Source organism: Neovison vison, chromosome 1 (genome assembly GCF_020171115.1).
Source record: "Neovison vison isolate M4711 chromosome 1, ASM_NN_V1, whole genome shotgun sequence".
NCBI lineage: Eukaryota > Metazoa > Chordata > Mammalia > Carnivora > Mustelidae > Neogale > Neogale vison.
In genome coordinates, this window is record NC_058091.1 from 93757085 (window position 1) to 93778701 (window position 21617).

The 21617-nt window shown below is 35.8% G+C and overlaps 1 protein-coding gene across 1 annotated transcript in view; it reads left to right on the forward strand.

Annotated features, from left to right (window-relative positions):
* Window positions 1-21617, forward strand: part of LOC122908966 (CD2 associated protein) — a 143230-nt gene that overhangs the window by 88655 nt on the left and 32958 nt on the right. Inside the window, exons 7-11 of the mRNA XM_044252418.1 lie at window positions 1333-1411; window positions 1810-1904; window positions 2928-3032; window positions 11326-11362; window positions 12416-12478. Of these exons, the coding sequence (XP_044108353.1) occupies window positions 1333-1411; window positions 1810-1904; window positions 2928-3032; window positions 11326-11362; window positions 12416-12478 (379 nt within the window). The remainder of the gene's footprint in view (window positions 1-1332; window positions 1412-1809; window positions 1905-2927; window positions 3033-11325; window positions 11363-12415; window positions 12479-21617) is intronic.

Genomic DNA, 21617 nt, shown 5'->3' on the forward strand with positions numbered 1-21617 from the left:
AGCAGAGAGCCCCATTCGGGGCTCAATCTCAGGACCCTGAGACCATGACCTGAGCCAAAGGCAGAGGTTTTAACCCACTGAGCCACCCCGGTGCCCTAAAGTGAATATCTTAAAAGATAAACAGAACACATAGTGATAAGTAGTTGGTATATTTAGACTTTTAACTAATGATAGCTAAGGTCAAATGTAATGTTATTTCTGGGGAGAGAAGTCAAGGAAAACATTAGTATGAAGGACTTACCTTAGTCAATACAAGGTAAAATTTTCTACTAAACCATAGTTATAGACGTTGTAACATTAGCTAGGTAATTTCATTCATATAGCAGCAATGAAGTATAAAGACTTTCTTTTCTTCCCTATGTCATCATAAAGAAGTTTAGTGCTGTTGCTTAAGAGCCGCTTTCTGGAGTCAGGCTTTCTATGTTCAAATCTGGGCTTCACTACTAAATTACTGTTATTGTGGGCAGGTTACTTAACTGCTTCCTAATCTATAAAAGGAGCACATAATAGTGTGTACTTTATGCAGATTGTTTTGAGGATTAAGTTATAATGTCTGCAAAGTATTTTTCTCAGGGATTGGTATTCTGTACATTTTCAGATACTTTTTTTTTTTTTTAAGATTTTATTCATTTATTTGTCAGAGAGAGAGTGAGAGGAGCACACAAGCAGGCAGAGCAGGCTGAGGGAGGCAGGGAGCCCACCATGGGGGTCTGTCAATCCTAGGACCCTGGGATAAACTGTGGGATCATGACCTGAACTAAACCTGACACCTAACCAACTGAACCATCCAGGCATCCCAAGTGCTATTATTTTTATTGATTTAAGAGGTTTAAAAGTAAATTACAGCACCATATTCTGGGTAACCAAGAATGTGTATTAACCTTAAGACAGGGAATTTTAAAAATGTGACGTTCTGCGCCATCATTTAGGTAGCTTTTATCATCTTTATCTTTTCATTGCAGAGTTTTCATTCACATTACTAACTTGGCTATAGGTATCATTAGGGAAAGCTGACTAATGCAAATGAAAATTTTGCTTAAGAATATTATCTTATTGGGAGGGAGACAAACCATAAGTGACTCTTAATCTCACAAAACAAACTGAGGGTTGCTGGGGGGAGGGGAGTTGGGAGAAGGGGGGTGGAGTTGTGGACATTGGGGAGGATGTGTGCTTTGGTGAGTGCTGTGAAGTGTGTAAACCTGGTGATTCAGAGACCTGTACCCCTGGGGATAAAAATATATTATATGTTTATAAAAAATAAAAAAATTAAAAAAAAAGAATATTATCTTAATTCTCACCTAAAATAGTTGATACCATCCTTTTCTGTTGCAGCCATTAGTTATACAGTCAGTAGGATCCAAAGCACAGAGTGTGGACATAACAAAAACAGACATGGAAAGTAAAACTAAAGGTAAGTGTTTGAGTAATATTTGCATATTGGGAATGAAGCATGCTCATATATATTATTAGAGTTTTTGAAGATGTTTGTTAACTCTGTACTACTTGATCAGAGTATTAAATTCTATGAGATGGAAGTACTACAGGGTCAGAGGTTTTACTGTGTGTGCTTTGTTCACCCATGAATCCCCCTGCAGTTAGAACTGTGCCTAGAAACATAGTAGGCATTTAGTAACTATTTGAGTGCATGGATTATGAAATTGTTACTTAATCCAATGTATAGTATTGGCCAAAATTATTCATCTATCTTTAATAGCTTCTAGTGTACATGTTTTTACACAAAGTAGAGAATTAATTATTGTTGAAAGAATCAATTTATTCAAACTACATTGTTCACATTCTTTATTTTAGCAAAGGAATATTGTAGAACATTATTTGCTTATGAAGGTACTAATGAAGATGAGCTCTCTTTTAAAGAGGGAGAGATAATCTACTTAATAAGTAAGGTAAGATGGTTCTCAATTTTTCAATGCATTAATTTATTCATTCTTACCTTCCTTCTCCTTATATTCCTCTTCCTCTAGAGGAGCTGGAACTTTGTCTTATTTCTGTGTCCTGATATGGCACATAGTGTTGCCTAATAATTGATTTATTGGGGATTATTTTTACCATCATGTATGTTTTTTCTCTAACCTCAACTCCTCTGGGTTTCTGTTCTCACATCCTAGTTCACCTCATTAAAATCCCCCCCCCAATGTTTGTTGTTTATAATGTAAAAAGAAAAAGAAGAAAAATAAGGAAACAATTGAAATTGCATCAATATGAAAGTGTTTATAAAACCATACAATGGAAAGTATGCAACTATTTCAAAGTATGAGGTAGTTTTATAACTTGGATTAAATTATAGCAAAAGAAAAAGAAAACCCAGGAGTTTCTGGGTCTGGGCAAAATCCCGTAACTATTTGTAATAGAAGAAAACTATAAATATTTTGGTTTTGTTATAACCATATAGAATAATTTCTGAAAAATATCCCATTGTTTTAAATTGACTTTGTTATCAGATAGTTTAGTGAATGTAATTTTTAATATCCATATAGTTTTGGATTGATAACCACTCTCATGGGGGAGGTATTTGGTAAGAATTGTAGAATATCTTGAAATTTCTAAGGCAAATGAATAATGTCTTTGTTTTTGGTATATTAAGTATTAAGTAAATTAAGTAAGACATGTTTAGAAAATCATATTCTCTCTCCACCCTCTTCTCCCACGTTCCTTTTTCCTTTCTCCTTATAAACTGAATTTTAAAATTATTTGGCTTATTTAAAAAAAAATGAAACCCAATTTTATAACTACTGCTGGAAGTAATATGTGGGTAATATTTGCTTTTAGGAGGACTTTATGATCTATTTAGCCCTTTTCTTCCCTTGTAAAAATAATGGAATTGAATATTTTCATGTTTTGTTATAAACTTTTTTTCTTATTTAAAGATAGCCCCAGTTATTTTAATTATTCCTTATTTTGCATTATAGGAGACTGGAGAAGCTGGCTGGTGGAAGGGTGAACTTAATGGTAAAGAAGGAGTATTTCCAGATAATTTTGCTATTCAGATAAACGAACTGGATAAAGACTTTCCAGTAAGCTCTTTTTTTTTTTTTAAACAACGATGATAATAGTTTAATGAATCTTTTGCCAGTATTTCTTTAAAAACATGTGTTTTATATTGTTACTGAATAACTTTATGAGGGGGTTTCCAGTTTATATATTGAGGTAAAATTGATTTGAACTGTAGTAAAATAAAATAATATTTTAGTTCTGTGTTTTACTTCTGTGTTCTTTTCCCCACTGACTGTATTGAAAAGTAGCCTTAGACTCTGTTACTTTATTATAATTTAAAGAAAAAGTCTTTCATTATAGTTAGACAAATTAACACTTGTCCTGGAAGAAATTATACTTTAATTTTTTGGAAAATCTTATTTTTAGCTACTCTTAATCTTACAGGATTACTCTTGTTAATGCATTTTTGGGAGGGTAAGAAGCAGTCTTTGCTTTCTTACCGGATTTAAAGTGACGCTGAGTTATTCATTCGTGATCTTTTCCTTTTCTGCAACTTAATCTCTTTTTTCCCCCATAGAACAATGGACCTCACTGAAGATCGATTGGTTGATTGAAGTATAATTGACATACAATATCCTATTGGTTTTAAGTGTTATAGATGATAGTGATTAGATATTTTTATACATGACAAAATAGTCCCTATGAGAAGTCTAATTATCACATCACCAAAGTTATAATATTATTGACTATGTTCTCTATGCTGTACATTACAGCCCCATGACTGACTTATTATAATTGGAAGTTTGTATCTCTTCCTCCCTTCCATCTTATTTCACCCACTCCCTAGCCCCTTCCTCTTTATGGTAACCAACACTCTGTTTCCTATGTCTGTGAATCTGTTTCTGTTTTATTTGTTCATTTGTTTTTTTAGATGTCACAATAAATGAAATCATATGGTATTGTCTTTATCTGTTTGACTTATACCACTTAGCATAATATCCCCTGGGTCCATCTATGGATTTCATTCTTTTTCTAGCTGAGTAATAATCCACTGTGTATGTATATATCACATGTATATGTATGTTGTCCTGTAGTGCCTTTCATTTTTTTTTTCTTGCCTAACTGCTGTGGCCAAGACTTCCAATACTGTGTTGAAGAAAAGTGGTGAGAGTGGGCATCCTTATCTTGTTTCCTGATGCTAGAGGAAGAGCTTTTAGCTTTTTACCATTGAGTGTGATGTTAACTTTGGGTTTGTCATGTGTGGACTTTATTATGTTGATGTACGTTCCTTCTGTTCCCACTTTGTTGAGAGGTTTTATAAATGGATATTGGATTTTTTAAATGGTCTTTCTGTGTATATTGAGATGACTGTAGGATTTTTATCCTTCATTTTGTTAAAATGGTGTATTACGTTGGTCCATTTGAAGATGTTGAATCATTCTGAAATAAATCCTAAATGATTATGATGTATGATCCTTTTGATGTGTTGTTCAGTTCAATTTGCTAACACTTTGTTAAAGATTTTTGCATCTGTGTTCACCAGGGATATTGCCTGTAATTTTTTTTTTTTTTTCCTGTGATGTCTGACAGATTTTGATATCCGGGTAATGCTGGCCTCATAAAATGAATTTGGAAGCATTTCTTTCTCTTTAGTGTTTTTAAATAATTTGAGGATATTTACTAACTCTTCTTTAAATGTTTGGTAGAATTCACCTATGAAGCTATCTGGCCCTGGACTTTTAAATTACTGATTGAATTTTATTATTTGTAATTGGTCTGTTAACATTTTTTCTTTGTAATCATGTCTTAGAACCCAGAGGAAACAGATAAATTCTTAGAAACGTGGAATTTACCCATAAATGGAATTTATCCATATCTGGGTTTTTCAATTTGTTAGCATATAATTGTTTATAGTAATCTCTTGTGATCCTTAATATTTCTGTAATGTCACCTGTAACTTCGCCTGTTTCATTTCTTCTATATTTATTTGGGTCCTATATATTTATCTGGGTCCTCTCTTTTTTTTTCTTGATGATTTTTGACTAGAGGTTTATTGATTTTGCTTATCTTTTCAGTTAGCTTTTAGTTTCATCGATCTTGTCTTTTGTTTTTTAATCTCTGTTTTATTTCTGCTCTGATCCTTGTTTTTCTGTTAACTGTGGTTTTTTTTTCCCCCCTCCTAATTCTTCTTGGCATAAATTTAGATTGTTTCTTTGGGAATTTTATTATTTCTTGAGGTAGGCTTGCTTGTATTACTCTGAACTTGCCTGTTAGAATTTTGCAGTGTTCAATACATTTGGAAAGTTGTTTCTATTGTTTTTATTTTCATTTGTCTCAACATATTTTTAGATGTTTTCTTTGACTTCTTTGTTGACCCATTGATTGTTTAGTAGCATTGTTTAGTCTTCCTGTGATTTTTTTTTTTTCCAGGTATTGTCTTGTAGTTAATTTCTGATTTTATACCATTGGGGTTAGAAAAGATACTGTTATGATTTTAGTCTTCTGGAATTTTCTGAGATTTGTGGCCTAACACTGTTCCATGTGCACTTGAAAAAAGTGTATTCTCTAGTTTTTTGGACAAAATAGTGCATATGTATTTATTAAGTCCAACTGGTGTAATGTGTTGTTTAAGGCTAGCATTTCCTTATTAATATTCTGACTGGATGATGTAAATGGGTTATTAAAGTCACCTACAATTATTGTGTTATATTCAATTTTGTGTCTGTTAAGATTTGCTTTATATGTAACTTTGCTGCTTCTGTGTTGGCGGCATAAATATTTTTGAATGTTATGGCTTTGTCTTGGATTGACACCTTTATTATGTGATACCCTTTGTCTTTTCTTACAATCTTTATTTAAAGTCTATTTTGTCTGATGAGTATTGCTACATAAGCTTTCTTTTTGTTTCCATTTGCATGAGATAATCTTTTTCCATACCTTCACTTTCAGTCTGTATGTCTTTAGTTCTGAAGTGAGTCTTTGTAGGTAGCATATAGATGGATCTTGGTTTTCTGTTTATCCATTCATCCAGTCTGTGTCTTTTGACTGGAATATTCAGTTCATTTACATTTAAAGTAATTATTTGCAGGTATGCACTTATTGCCATTTTAATTGCTTCCTATTTGTTTTTGTAGCTTTTCTCTGTTTATTTCTTTTCTTGGTCTCTTCCTTGTAGTTTGATAGTTCTTTAGTGTTACATTTGGGCTCCTTTTTTTTAAAATTAATTAATTAATTTATTTATTTTAATTAATTTATTTATTTTCAGCATAACAGTATTCATTATTTTTGCACCACACCCAGTGCTCCATGCAATACGTGCCCTCCTTAATACCCACCACCTGGTTCCACCCCCACCCCCCTGCCACTTCAGACCTCTCAGATTGTTTTTCAGAGTCCATAGTCTCTCATGGTTCACCTCCCCTTCCAGTTTCCCCCAACTCCTTTCTCCTCTGTAACTCCCCATGTCCTCCATGCTATTTGTTATGCTCCACAAATAAGTGAAACCATATGATAATTGACTCTCTCAGCTTGACTTATTTCACTCAGCATAATCTCTTCCAGTCCTATCCATGTTGGTATAAAAGTTGGGTATTCATCCTTTCTGATGGAGGCATAATACTCCATAGTTATATGGACTCTTTTATTATTTATTTTGTGTGTGTGTGTTTCTTCTATAGACATTTAGTTTGTGGTTACTATGAGGTTTCTGTATATTGACCTATGTATATGGCGGTCTATTTTAAGCTAATAGTTCCTTAAAGTCAGATGTATTTCTAGCACTAAACCTTTATCTCACATCTGATCCATGTTTTTTGTTTTGTTGTTTCACTTTACATCTTTTTGTGTATCCCTTAACTATTCATTGTAGTTACAGTAAAATTTACTGTTTTGGTTTTTTAACTTTTATACTATTTAAATGGCTGATTTACTGCCTTTAATTATATATGTATTGCTTTCAGTGAAAATTTTTTTTCTTCGTATTTTATTTGGAGTTATAGTCTTTTTTTTCCTACTTAAAGAAGTCCCTTTAACATTTCTTATAAGACCTTTTTAGTGGTGATGAACTTCATTAGGTTTTTTTTTTTAATTTTTTATAAACATATATTTTTATCCCCAGGGGTACAGGTCTGTGAATCGCCGGGTTTACACAGTTCACAGCACTCACCAAAGCACATACCCTCCCCAATGTCCATAACCCCACCCCCTTCTCCCAACCCCTCTCCCCCCAGCAACCCTCAGTTTGTTTTGTGAGATTAAGAGTCACTTATGGCTTGTCTCCCTCCCAATCCCATCTTGTTTCATTTATTCTTCTCCTACCCACTTAAGCCCCCATGTTGCATCACCACTTCCTCATATCAGGGAGATCATATGATAGTTGTCTTTCTCCACTTGACTTATTTCGCTAAGCATGATACGCTCTAGTTCCATCCATGTTGTCGCAAATGGCAAGATTTCATTTCTTTTGATGGCTGCATAGTATTCCATTGTATATATGTATACCACCTCTTCTTTATCCATTCATCTGTTGATGGACATCTAGGTTCTTTCCATAGTTTGGCTATTGTGGACATTGCTGCTATAAACATTCAGGTGCACGCGCCCCTTTGGATCACTATGTTTGTATCTTTAGGGTAAATACCCAGTAGTGCAATTGCTGGGTCATAGGACAGTTCTGTTTTCAACATTTTGAGGAACCTCCATGCTGTTTTCCAGAGTGGTTGCACCAGCTTGCATTCCCACCAACAGTGTAGGAGGGTTTCCCTTTCTCCGCATCCTCGCCAGCATCTGTCATTTCCTGACTTGTTGATTTTAGCCATTCTGACTGGTGTGAGGTGATATCTCATTGTGGTTTTGATTTGTATTTCCCTGATGCCGAGTGATATGGAGCACTTTTTCATGTGTCTGTTGGCCATCTGGATGTCTTCTTTACAGAAACGTCTGTTCATGTCCTCTGCCCATTTCTTGATTGGATTATTTGTTCTTTGGGTGTTGAGTTTGCTAAGTTCTTTATAGATTTTGGACACTAGTCCTTTATCTGATATGTCGTTTGCAAATATCTTCTCCCATTCTTTCAGTTGTCTTTTGATTTTGTTAACTGTTTCCTTTGCTGTGCAAAAGCTTTTGATCTTGATGAAATCCCAATGGTTCATTTTTTCCCTTGTTTCCCTTACCTTTGGCGATGTTCCTAGGAAGATGTTGCTGTGGCTGAGGTCGAAGAGAACTTCATTAGTTTTTGCTTAACTGGAAAACTCTCTCCTTCAGTTGTGGGTAGTTTTGCTTCATAGAGTGTTCTTGGTTATGAGTTTTGCCTTTCAGGTCTTTAAATGTATACTGTCACTCCCTTCTTGCCCACAAAAGGTTTCTGTTGTAAAATCAGCTGATATTTTAGGGGGTTTCCCTTATATGTTACTGTTTTTCTTTTGCTACCTTTGAGATTTTCTCTTTAACTCTTGTCATTTTAATTGCAATGTATCTCTGTGGCTCTTTTTGATTTCATCTTGTTTGGAACTCTCTTTGCTTCCTATACATGGATGTCTTTCCTTCACTAGGTTAAGAACGTTTGTAACCATTATTTCTTTACTTAGATTTTCTCTTTTTTTTCCTTCTGAGACCCCTATAATGTGAATGTAGGTATACTTGATATCATTTCTGAGGTCCTTTAAACTATTCTTATTTTTTAAAAATTCTTTTCTCTTTTGCTATTCTGACTGGGTGATTTCCAATATTCTGTCTTCCATTAGGGTGATCCATTCTTCTTTATCCTCTAATCTCTTGATGAACTCTGGTATATTTTTAGTTCAGTTACTGAAATTTTCAGTTCTGTGACTTTTTTCTTTTTTAATGTGAGCCCATGTGAGCAGGGGTAGGAGGGGCAGAGGGAGAGAAAGAATCTCAAGCAGGCTTTATGTCCAGCATGGAGCCTGACGCAGGGCTCAGTCTCATGACCCTGAGATCACAACCTGAGCCCAGCTCAAGAATTGGATGCTTAACTGAGTGTGGCACCCCTATTTTTGGTACTTTCTTATATTTCCTACTTCTTTGTTAAGGTTTCTTTCTGTATTCCTTCATTCATCTTTCAAGTTCAGTGAACATCTCTGTGACTATTCCTTTGTACTGTTTATCAAGTAAACTGTTTAATCTCATAGGGTTTTTTCCCCGAGGTTTTATATTGTTCTCTTGTTTTGGACATCTTCTTTCTCCTTATGTTGTTTGTCTTTCTGTGTTTGTGTCTGTAAATTTGGTGTCTATAAATTTGGTAAATTACCTCTTGGTCTTGAGGGAGTGGCCTTGTATAGGAATTTCCCCTTTGTTGATTGTGTGTACTAGGAGGATTTGGCTGGGGAGCTGGAGCTAGAGTGGGTATGGGCCAGGGGTTCCCTGGAACTTGCTGCAGCAGGGCACTTTGGCAGGATGGCTGGGGCTAGAGTTGGCCTGGGTTCCTTGGTGGATGACTGGAGCAAGTGTGGTCATGAGAGGGATTCCAGTGTACTCTGTGCCAGGCCATGCTGGTGGGAGAGCTTGAGCTGTTGGCTGCAGGCCTATGGTATCCTGGAGCTTCTGGTGCCACCTTCTTGTGATGGCTAAAGCTGGGGCTGGCACAGGGCAGTGGATTGCCTTGGTTGGACAGCTGAAATTGTTCTGGGTTTGGGGCCCCAGACTTGCTGAGGCAGTCTTAGGAGGCCAACTTGAGTACTTGGACTCCTCTCATCAGTACTGTCAAGTATGGGTGTGGGAAACATAAACAGTGGTGCTTGCTGGCATCTTTGACCCTGGAAAGAGTTCCGGCAGTTCCTTCATTTGGGAGAGGCTTTAGAGTTAGTAAGTGGATTTCTGGCACTTGCAGTCTAGTTGCCCTTTAAATTGCTGTTTTGTTTCTGTGCCTTAGGCAGGTGAGTCTGCCTGGGACCCTCGGGGATATCCCTCCCTACTGCAGGTTTTTGTATCTGGGATGTGGTTTATGTTGTTACCTTGTCTGCCTCTGTTCTCTGTGTGGTCCCTCTATTGTTTGCTGTGTAGAAGCTGTTCAGTCCACCCTCATTTTTTCTGGAGGAATGGCCCTATATGTAGGTGTAGATTTATTGTGTCCATGGGAGGAGTTCAGTTCAGAGTCTTCCTATGCCACCATCTTGGACTGCTTCCTCCTTGCTACTTCTCTAATTGAGACCCAGGACAAGACAGTCTACCATATTTTATTTAAGCCAATCTAGAAATTCCTACCTTTGCGGTCTTTATTTAGTTAAGTAAATTATTAGAGGTTGCTCTATGGGTTAATGCTGTCTGAGGCCCTTCTTTTGTTAGATTTCATTCAGTATTTATTCAGCCTTTCATGGCACTTTATTCTTTTTTTTTTAATTTTTAAAGATTTTATTTCTATTTATTTATTTGACAGAGAGAGAGATCACAGGTAGGCAGAGAGGCAGGCAGAGAGAGAGGGAGAAGCAGGCTCCCTGCTGAGCAGAGAGCCCAATGCATGGCTCTATTCCAGGACCCTGAGATCATGACCTGAGCCGAAGGCAGAGGCTTTAACCCACTGAGCCACCCAGGTGCCCCTAGGGTGCTTTATTCTTATGCCCAATGAACAAATTATTGGGGGGGGGAGTTATTCGGTGTTTATATAGCATTGACTCTCAGTTATTTTTAATTTGGTAAAACCAAATTCACATGCTTAGGAATATTTGAAGTTTAAGTCTTAAAAATAAATGAATGGTGGGATGCCTGGGTGGCTTAGTCAGTTAAGCATCTGACTCTTGATTTTAGCTCAGGTGATTGTCTCAGGATTGTGGGATCCAGCCCCGTGTGTGGCTCCACATTCTGCTTAACATTCTCTCCCTCCTTCCCTGCTTTCCCCCGACCTGAGTGGGAATCAGGAGTTGGACACTTGACTGACTGAGCCACCCAGGTGCCCCATAGACCTTTGATTTAAATCTTCTCTTTGAGAGTTCTGAAGAGTCAAGGGTATAAGCTAGATACATTTATTAGCTATTCTTTTTTTTTTTTTTAAACCAGTTTCTCTTCCTTTCCCTGCCACCTCTCCTTTCCCATAGTACTCAATTGTTAAAGAGAGGTAAAATTGTGCCTAGGCGTCTTAAAGTAAAGGAGGCAGTCATGAATATTTTTGATTACCATTAAGATACTTTGGGGTTTACCAAACTCACTGGTGAGTTTTGACATATTGGAATTTTGATCAAGAAGACATTTGCTCTAACAGATTAATTTTTTTTCAGTGACCTGTTTGTTATTAAGATCTTTTTATTTTATAATTTTTGGCAGGGATGGGATGAGGACAGATAATATTAATGATCAGAATTTATTTTAAGTATAAATATGTAACATGTAAGTGTTCATGTATCTTCACTGTTGTTATTTTAATAGAAACCAAAGAAACCACCACCACCTGCTAAAGGTCCAGGTATGTAAGAAGCATATTATTCAGTTTGCTATTTTTTATATTTTCAAGTTATAAAATGGTGAAATTGGGTTTTAAGTATGAACCACTTACATTAGCAAAAATCATATATCCTCATATACAAACTAGAAATATATAAAAAGTGTTCATATATATTAGTATCAGTATTTTTAAAGTATAAACTGTATAAAATAGGATCTTAAGTATAATTTGGATACTTTCATTATAACATCATTTCTAATTAAGAAAATTGACAGAGTTTAGATAGAATACTTAATATATTGATCTGGCCAACTAGTTATTCTGCCTTTTCATATTAAATCCATTTGTTAATGTCTTAATGTGTTACTAAGGGTTAAGCAAACTAGAAGAGTTTATTTTCATTTTTTTAAGCAGAAGTGTATTACAGTATTCTTAGAAGACTTTTCCAGAGTTACAGTTTTATAATCTGGCTCTTTGTCTATTTCTGTAAATTTTAGCCCCTAATTTCTGATTTTTTACAAATAAAGTATAATTATTTCTTGGAAGATTTGCTTTATTTTAAAATAATACAAGTCCTTACTACTCCTGAGTTTTTGGCTTTGTATTTGCTGACCCAATTCCAGAACAAGTAAAGCACAAGTTAAAAATAATTTTTATAGAAGTTGGTGTTAGAGAATTTTTAGTCACCAGTCATACTCGGGATTTTTAAAATTTAACTAAGGTTAAATAAATTAAAAAATTGTATTCACGGTCACAGTAGTAATATTTCAAGTCTCCATACACCATATTGGATAGTACGAAAATAGAATATTTCAATCATCATAGAGAGTTCTACTGGAGAGTGGTGTTGTAGATGATATGAACATCTTCATTTGACAAAGAGGGATCTGAGACCTCAGGGTAACAGCTGCAGGGTTGGATATTTAGCCTAATGATTCTGGTATATTGTTCTCTCTGTTAAGCCATGTTTTTCTCTGATGTTATTTTGAAACTAACCTGCACTGTTTAGTAGTATAATTGTCTTTGTGCTTTGAAACTATTTTTTTAATGTACTAACTTTGTTTTTTTCCTTAGCTCCAAAGCCCGAGTTAATAACTACAGACAAGAAGTATTTTCCTGTAAAGCCAGAAGAAAAAGGTGAGACTAATTATCCCACTTTCAGAAAAGTAATTCTTTCTTTTGTGATCATTGAAATTAATAATATCTGTCTACACTAAATGATTTATACTGATTTTTAACAACCATTCACTATTTAACAATGTTTGGAGTTTTCTGGGAGGAAGTGTTTTGTTTAAATTGATAGGAAATAAAGATTTCATCCAAACTGATACCAATTTACGCTCATTAAAAAGTTAAACCATTACTTCAGTAAAAATGTAGTGTTTCATTATAGTTCATTATATAAGAAAACTAGGTATTAAGTAGTTACATTTTAATTTTTTTTGGAGTCCCAATTAAAACAAATTAACATTTGCTGTGCAGAAGCTTTTGATCTTGATAAAGTCCCAAAAGTTCATTTTCGCTTTTGTTTCCTTTGCCTTTGGAGACATGTCTTGGAAGAAGTTGATGTGGCTGATATCAAAGAGGTTACTGCCTATGTTCTCCTCTAGGATTCTGATGGATTCCTGTCTCACGTTGAGGTCTTTTATCCATTTTGAGTTTATCTTTGTGTATGGTGTAAGATAATGGTTGAGTTTCATTCTTCTACATATAGCTGTCCAATTTTCCCAGCACCCCCATTTATTGAAGAAACTGTCTTTTTTCCACTGTATATTTTTTCCTGCTTTGTCAAAGATTATTTGACCATAGAGTTGAGGGTCCATATCTGGGCTCTCTACTCTGTTCCACTGGTCTATGTGTCTGTTTTTATGCCAGTACCATGCTGTCTTGGTGATCACAGCTTTGTAGTAAAGCTTGAAATCAGGTAATGTGATGCCGCCAGTTTTATTTTTGTTTTTCAACATTTCCTTAGCAATTCGGGGTCTCTTCTGATTCCATACAAATTTTAGGATTATTTGCCCCAGCTCTTTGAAAAATACTGGTGGAATTTTGATCCGAATGGCATTAAAAGTATAGATTGCTCTAGGCAGTATAGACATTATAACAATGTTTATTCTTCCCATCCAAGAGCAAAGGAAACAGTCAACAAAACAAAGAGCCCACGGAATGGCAGAAGATATTTGCAAATGACAGTACAGACAAAAGGTTGATATTCAGGATCTATAAAGAACTTCTCAAACTCAACACACACAAAACAGAGAATCATATCAAAAAATGGGCAGAAGATATGAACAGACACTTCTCAATGAAGACATACAAATGTCTATCAGACACATGAAAAAATGTTCATCATCACTAGCCATCAGGGAGATTCAAATCAAAACCACATTGAGACACCACCTAACACCAGTTAGAATGGCCAAAATTAGCAAGACATGAAACAACGTGTGTTGGAGGGGTTGTGGAGAAAGGGGAACCCTCTTACACTGTTGGTGGGAATGCAAGTTGGTGCAGCCACTTTGGAGAACAGTGTGGAGATTCCTCAAGAAATTAAAAATAGAGCTTCCCTATAACCCTGCAATTGCACTACCTGGTATTTACTCCAAAGATACAGATGTAGTGAAAAGAAGGGCCATCTGTACCCCAATGTTTATAGCAGCAATGGCCACGGTCACCAAACTGTGGAAAGAACCGAGATGCCCTTCAGTGGACGAATGGATAAGGAAGATGTGGTCCATATACACTATGGAGTATTATGCCTCCATCAGGAAAGACGAATACCCAACTTTTGTAGCATCATGGACGGGACTGGAAGAGATTATGTTGAGTGAAATAAGTCAAGCTGAGAGAGTCAATTATCATATGGTTTCACTTATTTGTGGAGCATAACAAATATGGAGGACATGGGGAGATGGAGAGGAGAAGGGAGTTGAGGGAAATTGGAAGGGGAGGTGAACCATGAGAGACTATGGACTCTGAAAAACAATCTGAGGGTTTTGAAGGGGCGGGGGGTGGGAGGTCGGGGGAGCCAGGTGGTGGGTATTATAGAGGGCACGGCTTGCATGGAGCACTGAGTGTGGTGCAAAAACAATGAATACGGTTACGCTGAAAAGAAATTAAAAAATAATAAATTAACATTTCTTAGGTGAGTTCTAACTTTTAAAACATGGATGTGTTTTGTTATGTATTATCTAATTTTCATTGTCTATATTTGTCATATAAACCTGGAAAGTTATTCCAAGGTACACATGTATTTTGATAAAAACATTATTTTGTTTCTTATTATTAATTTGGAGAAAATAATTATTTCTTTTTGTGCAGACAGATCTGCAGTGGTTATATCTAGTATACTAGGTTATATATACAGTTGACCCTTGAGCAGCATGACCCAGTTTGAACTGGAGAGGTCCACTTGTACATGAATTTTTTCCCATTAAATATGATACAGCACTGTAAATCTGTTTTTCCTATGATTTATTAACCTTTTCTTTAGCTTACTGTATTATAAGAATAGAGGATATAATACACATAACATAAATGTGTTAATTGAATGTTTATATTATTGGTAAGGCCTTTTGGCCAACAGTAGGCTTTCAGTTAAGTTTTTGGGGAGTCAGAAGTTATACTTAGATTTTCAACTTTGTGGGGAGGTTGGTACACCTAACTCCCTATGTTGTTCAAGGGTCAACTGTACAAGAAACAACTTGAACACTGTTTTAGAGTGCTTCTGTTTCTACTGTCAGTATTGTTTCTGCCTATCCTTGTGTGTTGCCTACAGTGTTCCTTTATATTCTTAACTGAGTCCTCTCACTTTAGTCCCTTCTCTGGCTTATATTTCATATTGTTGCCAGATTTTTTTTAATAGACATTTTTTTTAAAATAGTTTTTAGATTGGCAACAAATTTGAGCAGGAATTATAGAGAATTCCTATATACTCCTTGCCCCGCACATTTACAGCCTTCCCCACTATCATGAACCAGAATGGATCTCCATATTATATCCCGAAGTCCAAAGTTTATCTTGGGATTTACTCCTGGTGTTGTACATTTTATGAGTTTGGACAAATGTATAATTTGACAGATGTGTAATATGAATTACAGAATATGTCTTACTATCCTAAGAATCATTTTGCTCTGTCATTTCATCCTTGCCTTTTTCAGAATGTCATTTGGTTTTATTTATTTATTTTTCATTTGGTTATATTTTAATCTCCATGTCTTCATGACTTAATACCTGATTTCTTTTTAGTGCTTATTAATAGTCTGTTCACTATCTGTAGCACAGTTTATCCAAATTCATCTGTTGAAGACATCTTGGTTCTTTCCATACTCTGTCAGGTATGAATAAATAACATCCTTCTCTAAGTATCTTGGTGGACATAAGTGTTTAATTCACCTAGGTAAACAACCAAGGAGTGTGATTGCTGGGACATGTGTTAAGAGAATTTTGTGTAAGAAAATGTCAAATTATCTTCCAAATTATACCATTTTGCATTCCCATCAACAATGAATGAGAACTCCTGTTAACTCCTTATCCTGGCCAGCTTTTGGTGTTGTTGGGAACTAACTCCCAAATTAGAATTTTGTATCATCTTCTCTTTCATTCACTAAATGCAGTAAGCACACTCTGGTTCATGAATATGTTATATACTTTTATAGCTTTATCTCTCTCATTATCTGTGCTCAGCATGGAAGTTTTTTAATGTCCTTTTTTCTTTACATTTGAGAATTTTTTATTTGTTATGCAAAAACAATGTTTACTTTAAAGTATTTCTTAATCTAGGTGTAGTATGGCTGTTGTTAGGTCTGAGTCTTGGATCAGTTTATTTTGGTACCTGGTTATAATACCAGTCCTACATGAAAGACTCATTCCATAAAGAACGTAGAACCAAATGTAACAACTATGTTGGCTTCATTACCGACATTATGATATTCCTTTTATAGTTTCCTCAGTCAAGTAGACTGAGGTCTCATTAAAATTGAGTAGTGACTTCCTGTATTCTCTGAAATCAGATGATCTTATAAGCAAAACAAAAGGTGCTGCATTTTTATATCATTCATTTGGTCAAAATCCTGGCCATAATGAGATAACAAGGACTGAATTTGCCCTGCCGAGTTAAACGACTAGAAAACTGGACAAAGTACATGAAATAGTGGTTTCAGATATTAGACAACAGCATAGGATTGTTACCACTGAAGGAAGCTATCACTGAACCAGTAAGGCAAGCCCTAAAATTACGCTAACCTATTGAAGTAGTTTACAGTCAGCCGAAAGGAAGAAGTCCAATAAAGCCCAGGTTTCCTGTGGAATTGCAGAAACAGGAGGCCATGGCAGCTACAGTTTGTGGGGCAGAATTCCATAATGGAGGGAACTACACAGCACTCTGAGATCTTTGTAAGGCTTACCATGAAGCTTTGGCTGAGTACTGTGAATTAAATACCTAAGAAAGGAAACTTACATAGCTGGAGAAATAACTGCTGGAAAGCATTTGGTGAAACAGTTTCTGGAACTCACTAATAGTTCGTGTTCCTACAAGCCACAGTGGAAAGACTTGATAAGGCATAGGACAGAGTCTGTAAAAGATTGTATCACCTTAGACTTAGGGTATGTACCTTGGAAGCAGATGGAACTAATCCCAGAACAGAATTCAATACAATTTGAAAGAGTATAACAAAATCTAGCAGCCAAGTGTGTAAAATACAGAATGTCCATTAGCTGATAAGAAAAATTACAGGACATGTAGAGAAATCCGGATAATAGCAACTTGTAACTGAAAGAAGAGTTAGTCAATTCAAAAGATCCACAAATGACAAGAGATGATGGAAATAGCAGTAAGGACATTAAAACAGCTATTAAAATTATATTCCTTGTGTTCAACAAAGTAAAAGACAACGCAAGACTGATGGTGAAAGAAATGGAAAATATAAAAAGAACCACATTGAACTTAGGCAGATGAGTTAATATAGTATCAGAAATGAAAAACATTGTGTGGAATTATCAGTTTACTGGAGACTACAGAATGAAATATTTAGTGAACTGGAAGACACAGCAATAGAAACTGTCTAAAATGAACTAGAGGGGCAGCTGGCTGGTTCAGTCAGTAGAGCACGCAACTCTTGAACTCAGCATCATGAGTTCAAGCCCATGTTGGGTGTGGAGCCTACGTAAGAAAAAAAAAAAGCCTTAGAAGAAAATGAATAGAGCATCAGTAACTTGATGACAATATCAAATAGTGTTTTTTGTTTTTTTTTTTTTTTTTAAAGTAAGCTCCATACTCAACATGGAGCCCAATGTAGGGCCTCAGCTCATAATCCTGAGACCAAGACTTGAGCTGAGGTAAAGAGTTGGACACTTAATCAACTGAGCCACCCACATGCCCTGTTGAGTAATTTTATTTATGTGTAATTGGAGTCCCTGAACAAATGGAGAGAGAGTGGGGCAGAAAAAAATACTTGAAGAAATAATAGTTGAAAAATCTTAAGACTTGCTTAAACTGTAAGCCCAAAGATCCAAGAAGCTCAGTGAACTCAAAGCAGGAGAAACAAAAGAAACCACCTAAAGGAACATCATAACCTGTTCAGTGAAAAGCTGTGATAAAAAGAAAAGCATAAAGTCTGAATGAAAATAATTCTCAACCTTGATTTTTCTACCTAGCAAAATACGTTTCAGGAAATGTAGGCAAAATAAAAGCTTTCAGACAATAACACCAAAACTCTTCATTGCGAAGATTTTAAAACTTCTTAAAAAAACTATACTATGAGTTGGTGTCAAAGTTTGTATGCAAATATAACTTTGTATGCAAATATAACTTTGTATGTCAAAGTTTGTATGCAAATATAAGAATTTTTAAATTAGTGAGATAGGACAAATGTAAAATGAGGGAAACAATTCTTAATGTTTTCAAAATGTTCTTATTAACCTGACATGCCTAAATCTGGTTCAAGGAATAGAAAAAATGTCAGTGCTTTGCCTAGTAAGCTTTGGAGATGTGCACTGGGAGAGATAACTAGTATCAGTCTAAGCGTTAAAAATTGGTGTGCATTAAAGTCTGCCTTTTTAAATAAAATTAAACACAAAGTTCTACCCTTTTTCCACCCTCAACAGACGTTGAGGCCAGTATATTCTACCAGTATGTCTGTCCATGACTTTTATCTCTGTTAGGATCTTAATTCTATAGAAGATACACTTTAAAAATCTCTGCTGTCTTGAGCAGAGGGGAAAAAGGAGCTACTAGAAAGCATGAACCTGGGACACCTGAGTAGCTCAGTCAGTTAAGTGACTGCCTTTGGCTCAGGCCATAATCCCAAGGTTCTAGGGTGGAGGCCCACATTGGGCTTCAGGCGCAGCAGGGAACCTCCTTCTGTCTGCCACTCCCCCTGCTTGTGTGTGCATGCTTTCTCTCTCTGGAAAATGAATACAAAAATCTTAGGAAAACGTGAACCTGATTGCCCTACTACCTTTGACTCTTCAGCAGCATGCAGATGGTGGTTAAGCCACGAGCCTTTATATATATGGCTGTCTAAGCAATTAAGAATAAGACAACAAAAGATCAATGCTGAAAGTCCTTATTCTTAGTTCAGTAACTGAACAAATGAATTAATGATGCTATTGGACCTTTGTGTGGTAACCATGCATCATCTCATGGGATACTTTTCAAATCTTAAGAATAAATTGTGACTGCTTATTCCCTGCCTCAGGCCACCATGTAGTTTTTATTTTCTCAAACCTGCTTAGTAGTCTCCTGCCCCCTATTTTCTCGGAGGTACCTGAATGGTGGCCATAGCGTGATTCATAAGAGGAAAAACACCAACACTTTGGAGCCCAAGTTTTTCTTTTGCTTTTTGTTAAAAGTTTCTTGGACATAGCTTTCAGTAGCCCACTTCACTCTTAGGGACTTGTATTCTTGTTATGGAGTATGTATGAAAAGAAGGGAGCAACTGGTACTTTGGAGTGCCAGACAGAGAGACATGTAAATGTGTAGGAGAGAATGTAAGTGAAGCTCTTAGGCTTATAAAATCATTTACTTGGTTACCTTAATGTACATGTTCTTCCTTGTGATCCCAGGATCCATAGGAATGGCTGCTAAAGCCCAGGTTGGTTTAGCACTTCTACTAATAGAGGCAGTGAATCTGTATTCATTTGCTTGAGGAACTTTTTTTTTTCAGTTTCTATATCTGCAGGTGTAAAGGACAGAATTTATCTTAATTTTCAGTTGATTCATAAGGAGAACCACATGGTACACAACTCCAGACAGGAACTAAGCACCAATATGTTAATAATGGCATTATTGTTTTGTAATTAGCAGAATGGGAAGGGAGAGTTGTGCTGGTAGATGTTCCTCTTGAGGTTTTCCTGTCTCTGTGTCTGGCATTAAAGGGGGGACAAGTTACTGTTGGTAGGAGAATGTATTCACATGCTAGGAATTCACTGCTAATACAAGAGACTACAGATTTTGGTCTAGTTGACTGATCACTGGGACTTTCAACCCCAGCAAAATGAATTATGAACTGTACTCTATCTCCTTGAAAAAGTTACACTTTATTGACTATGTAAGATTTTGTCTCTCAGAAGGTTGTGTGACTGCTGTTGGTTACCACACAAAGGTCCAATAGCATCATTAATTCATTTGTTCAGTTACTGAACTAAGAATAAGGACTTTCAGCATTGATCTTTTGTTGTCTTATTCTTAATTGCTTAGACAGCCATATATATAAAGGCTCGTGGCTTAACCACCATCTGCATGCTGCTGATTCCCTTTCAGTGTTTGGATTTGTTCATATTCATTGCTGCTTTGTTTGTACTTATTTTGTTTGCATTTCATACTTTCTGCCCATGTATGTATGTATGTATGCGTATATATGTGTACATATATATAAAATCATTTATAAAAACTATAACTTATGAACTATATACATATATAAGCTATATATAATTTGTAAAATAATTTCCTTTAACGGAGGATCTAGTTTTGTTCATTTGAAATAAATAGTTTTCTCATTTTTTTTTAAAAGATCTTATTTATTTATTTGACATATAGAGATCACAAGTAGGCAGAGAGGCAGGCAGAGAGAGAGAGAGAGAGAGAGAGGAAGCAGGCTTCCCGCTGAGCAAAGAGCTGATGTGGGGCTAGAGCCCGATGCGGGGCTCGATCCTGTGACCCTGGGATCATGACCTGAACCGGAGGCAGAGGCTTTAACCCACTAAGCCACCCAGGCACACCCTTTTCTCCTCATTCTTGAGAGATAATTTTACCTTACATTGAATTCTAAGCTGGCAAAATAGGTTTTGTTATGTGATTCAACTATTGCCCGAAATGGAAGTCTTGAGGTCTTGTCTTCTTTATGTCTTTGCTTAGGAGGGTTCTCTTCTTCCTATGAGCCAATAAAAGGAATGCAGAGTAATAATTTAATGAAATTGAAATGTAATAAAAAGTTGTAGATTTTCCAATTCGGATGTTGGCTATGGATAGGGCTTCATATTATGGAGTGATTTGGAAATCAGTATTGAAAATATCTTTTTAAATTATATGCTGTAGAATTTTGGTATAGTACAGTTTAGTGTGGAATTAAAATCAAGATCTTTGTGTTTAAGACTCCTTTCATGGTAGTTATTGAGGTACTGAACTCAAATGCCTTTTCATCTGTGATACAATCTGTAGTACATAAACTCTTGAGTTGAGAGCTATGGCAGGACGCTATTGTATTATACATTTAGTATGCTTACCAAAAAGGAAATAGTACTTATCTCTAATGTTCTACAAAAAATCCTTCCAGTTTGAACCTAAAAATAATCTGACCTCTTAAGGATTAGCACATTTTCTTTATTATACTTAACCCACACATGAAACAGATTTTTAATCAGATGTTAAACATGTATTAACAGTATGCAAAATCATTCAGTCTCAAAGTTTGGAGGAAAGAAAAAAAAAACAGTATGCAAAATCAGTATGTATATGTTAGGCAGCTGGCTTCTGCCAGTCACTAGGAAGATTAAATTTTTTTGTTTGTTTTCTTCCTGTTTCAAGTGATATTCTGACAGTGGCTAGTTGACTGGTTAATATGCACGATAATGAGGAGATTGTAACTATTCAGAGACTTAGAAAATAAGCATAATGTGTTGACTAGAAAAGAGAAAGTGATTCCTGACCACAGAAAGAATGTGAAAAGAATGAGAGAAAGCATAACGCATTCAGGAAATAGCTATAGGTAACTAGAGGAATTGTGAGAAATCAAGCTAGAAGGGTAGCTTGGTACAGTTGTTTCCAGTCTTAGTGGCA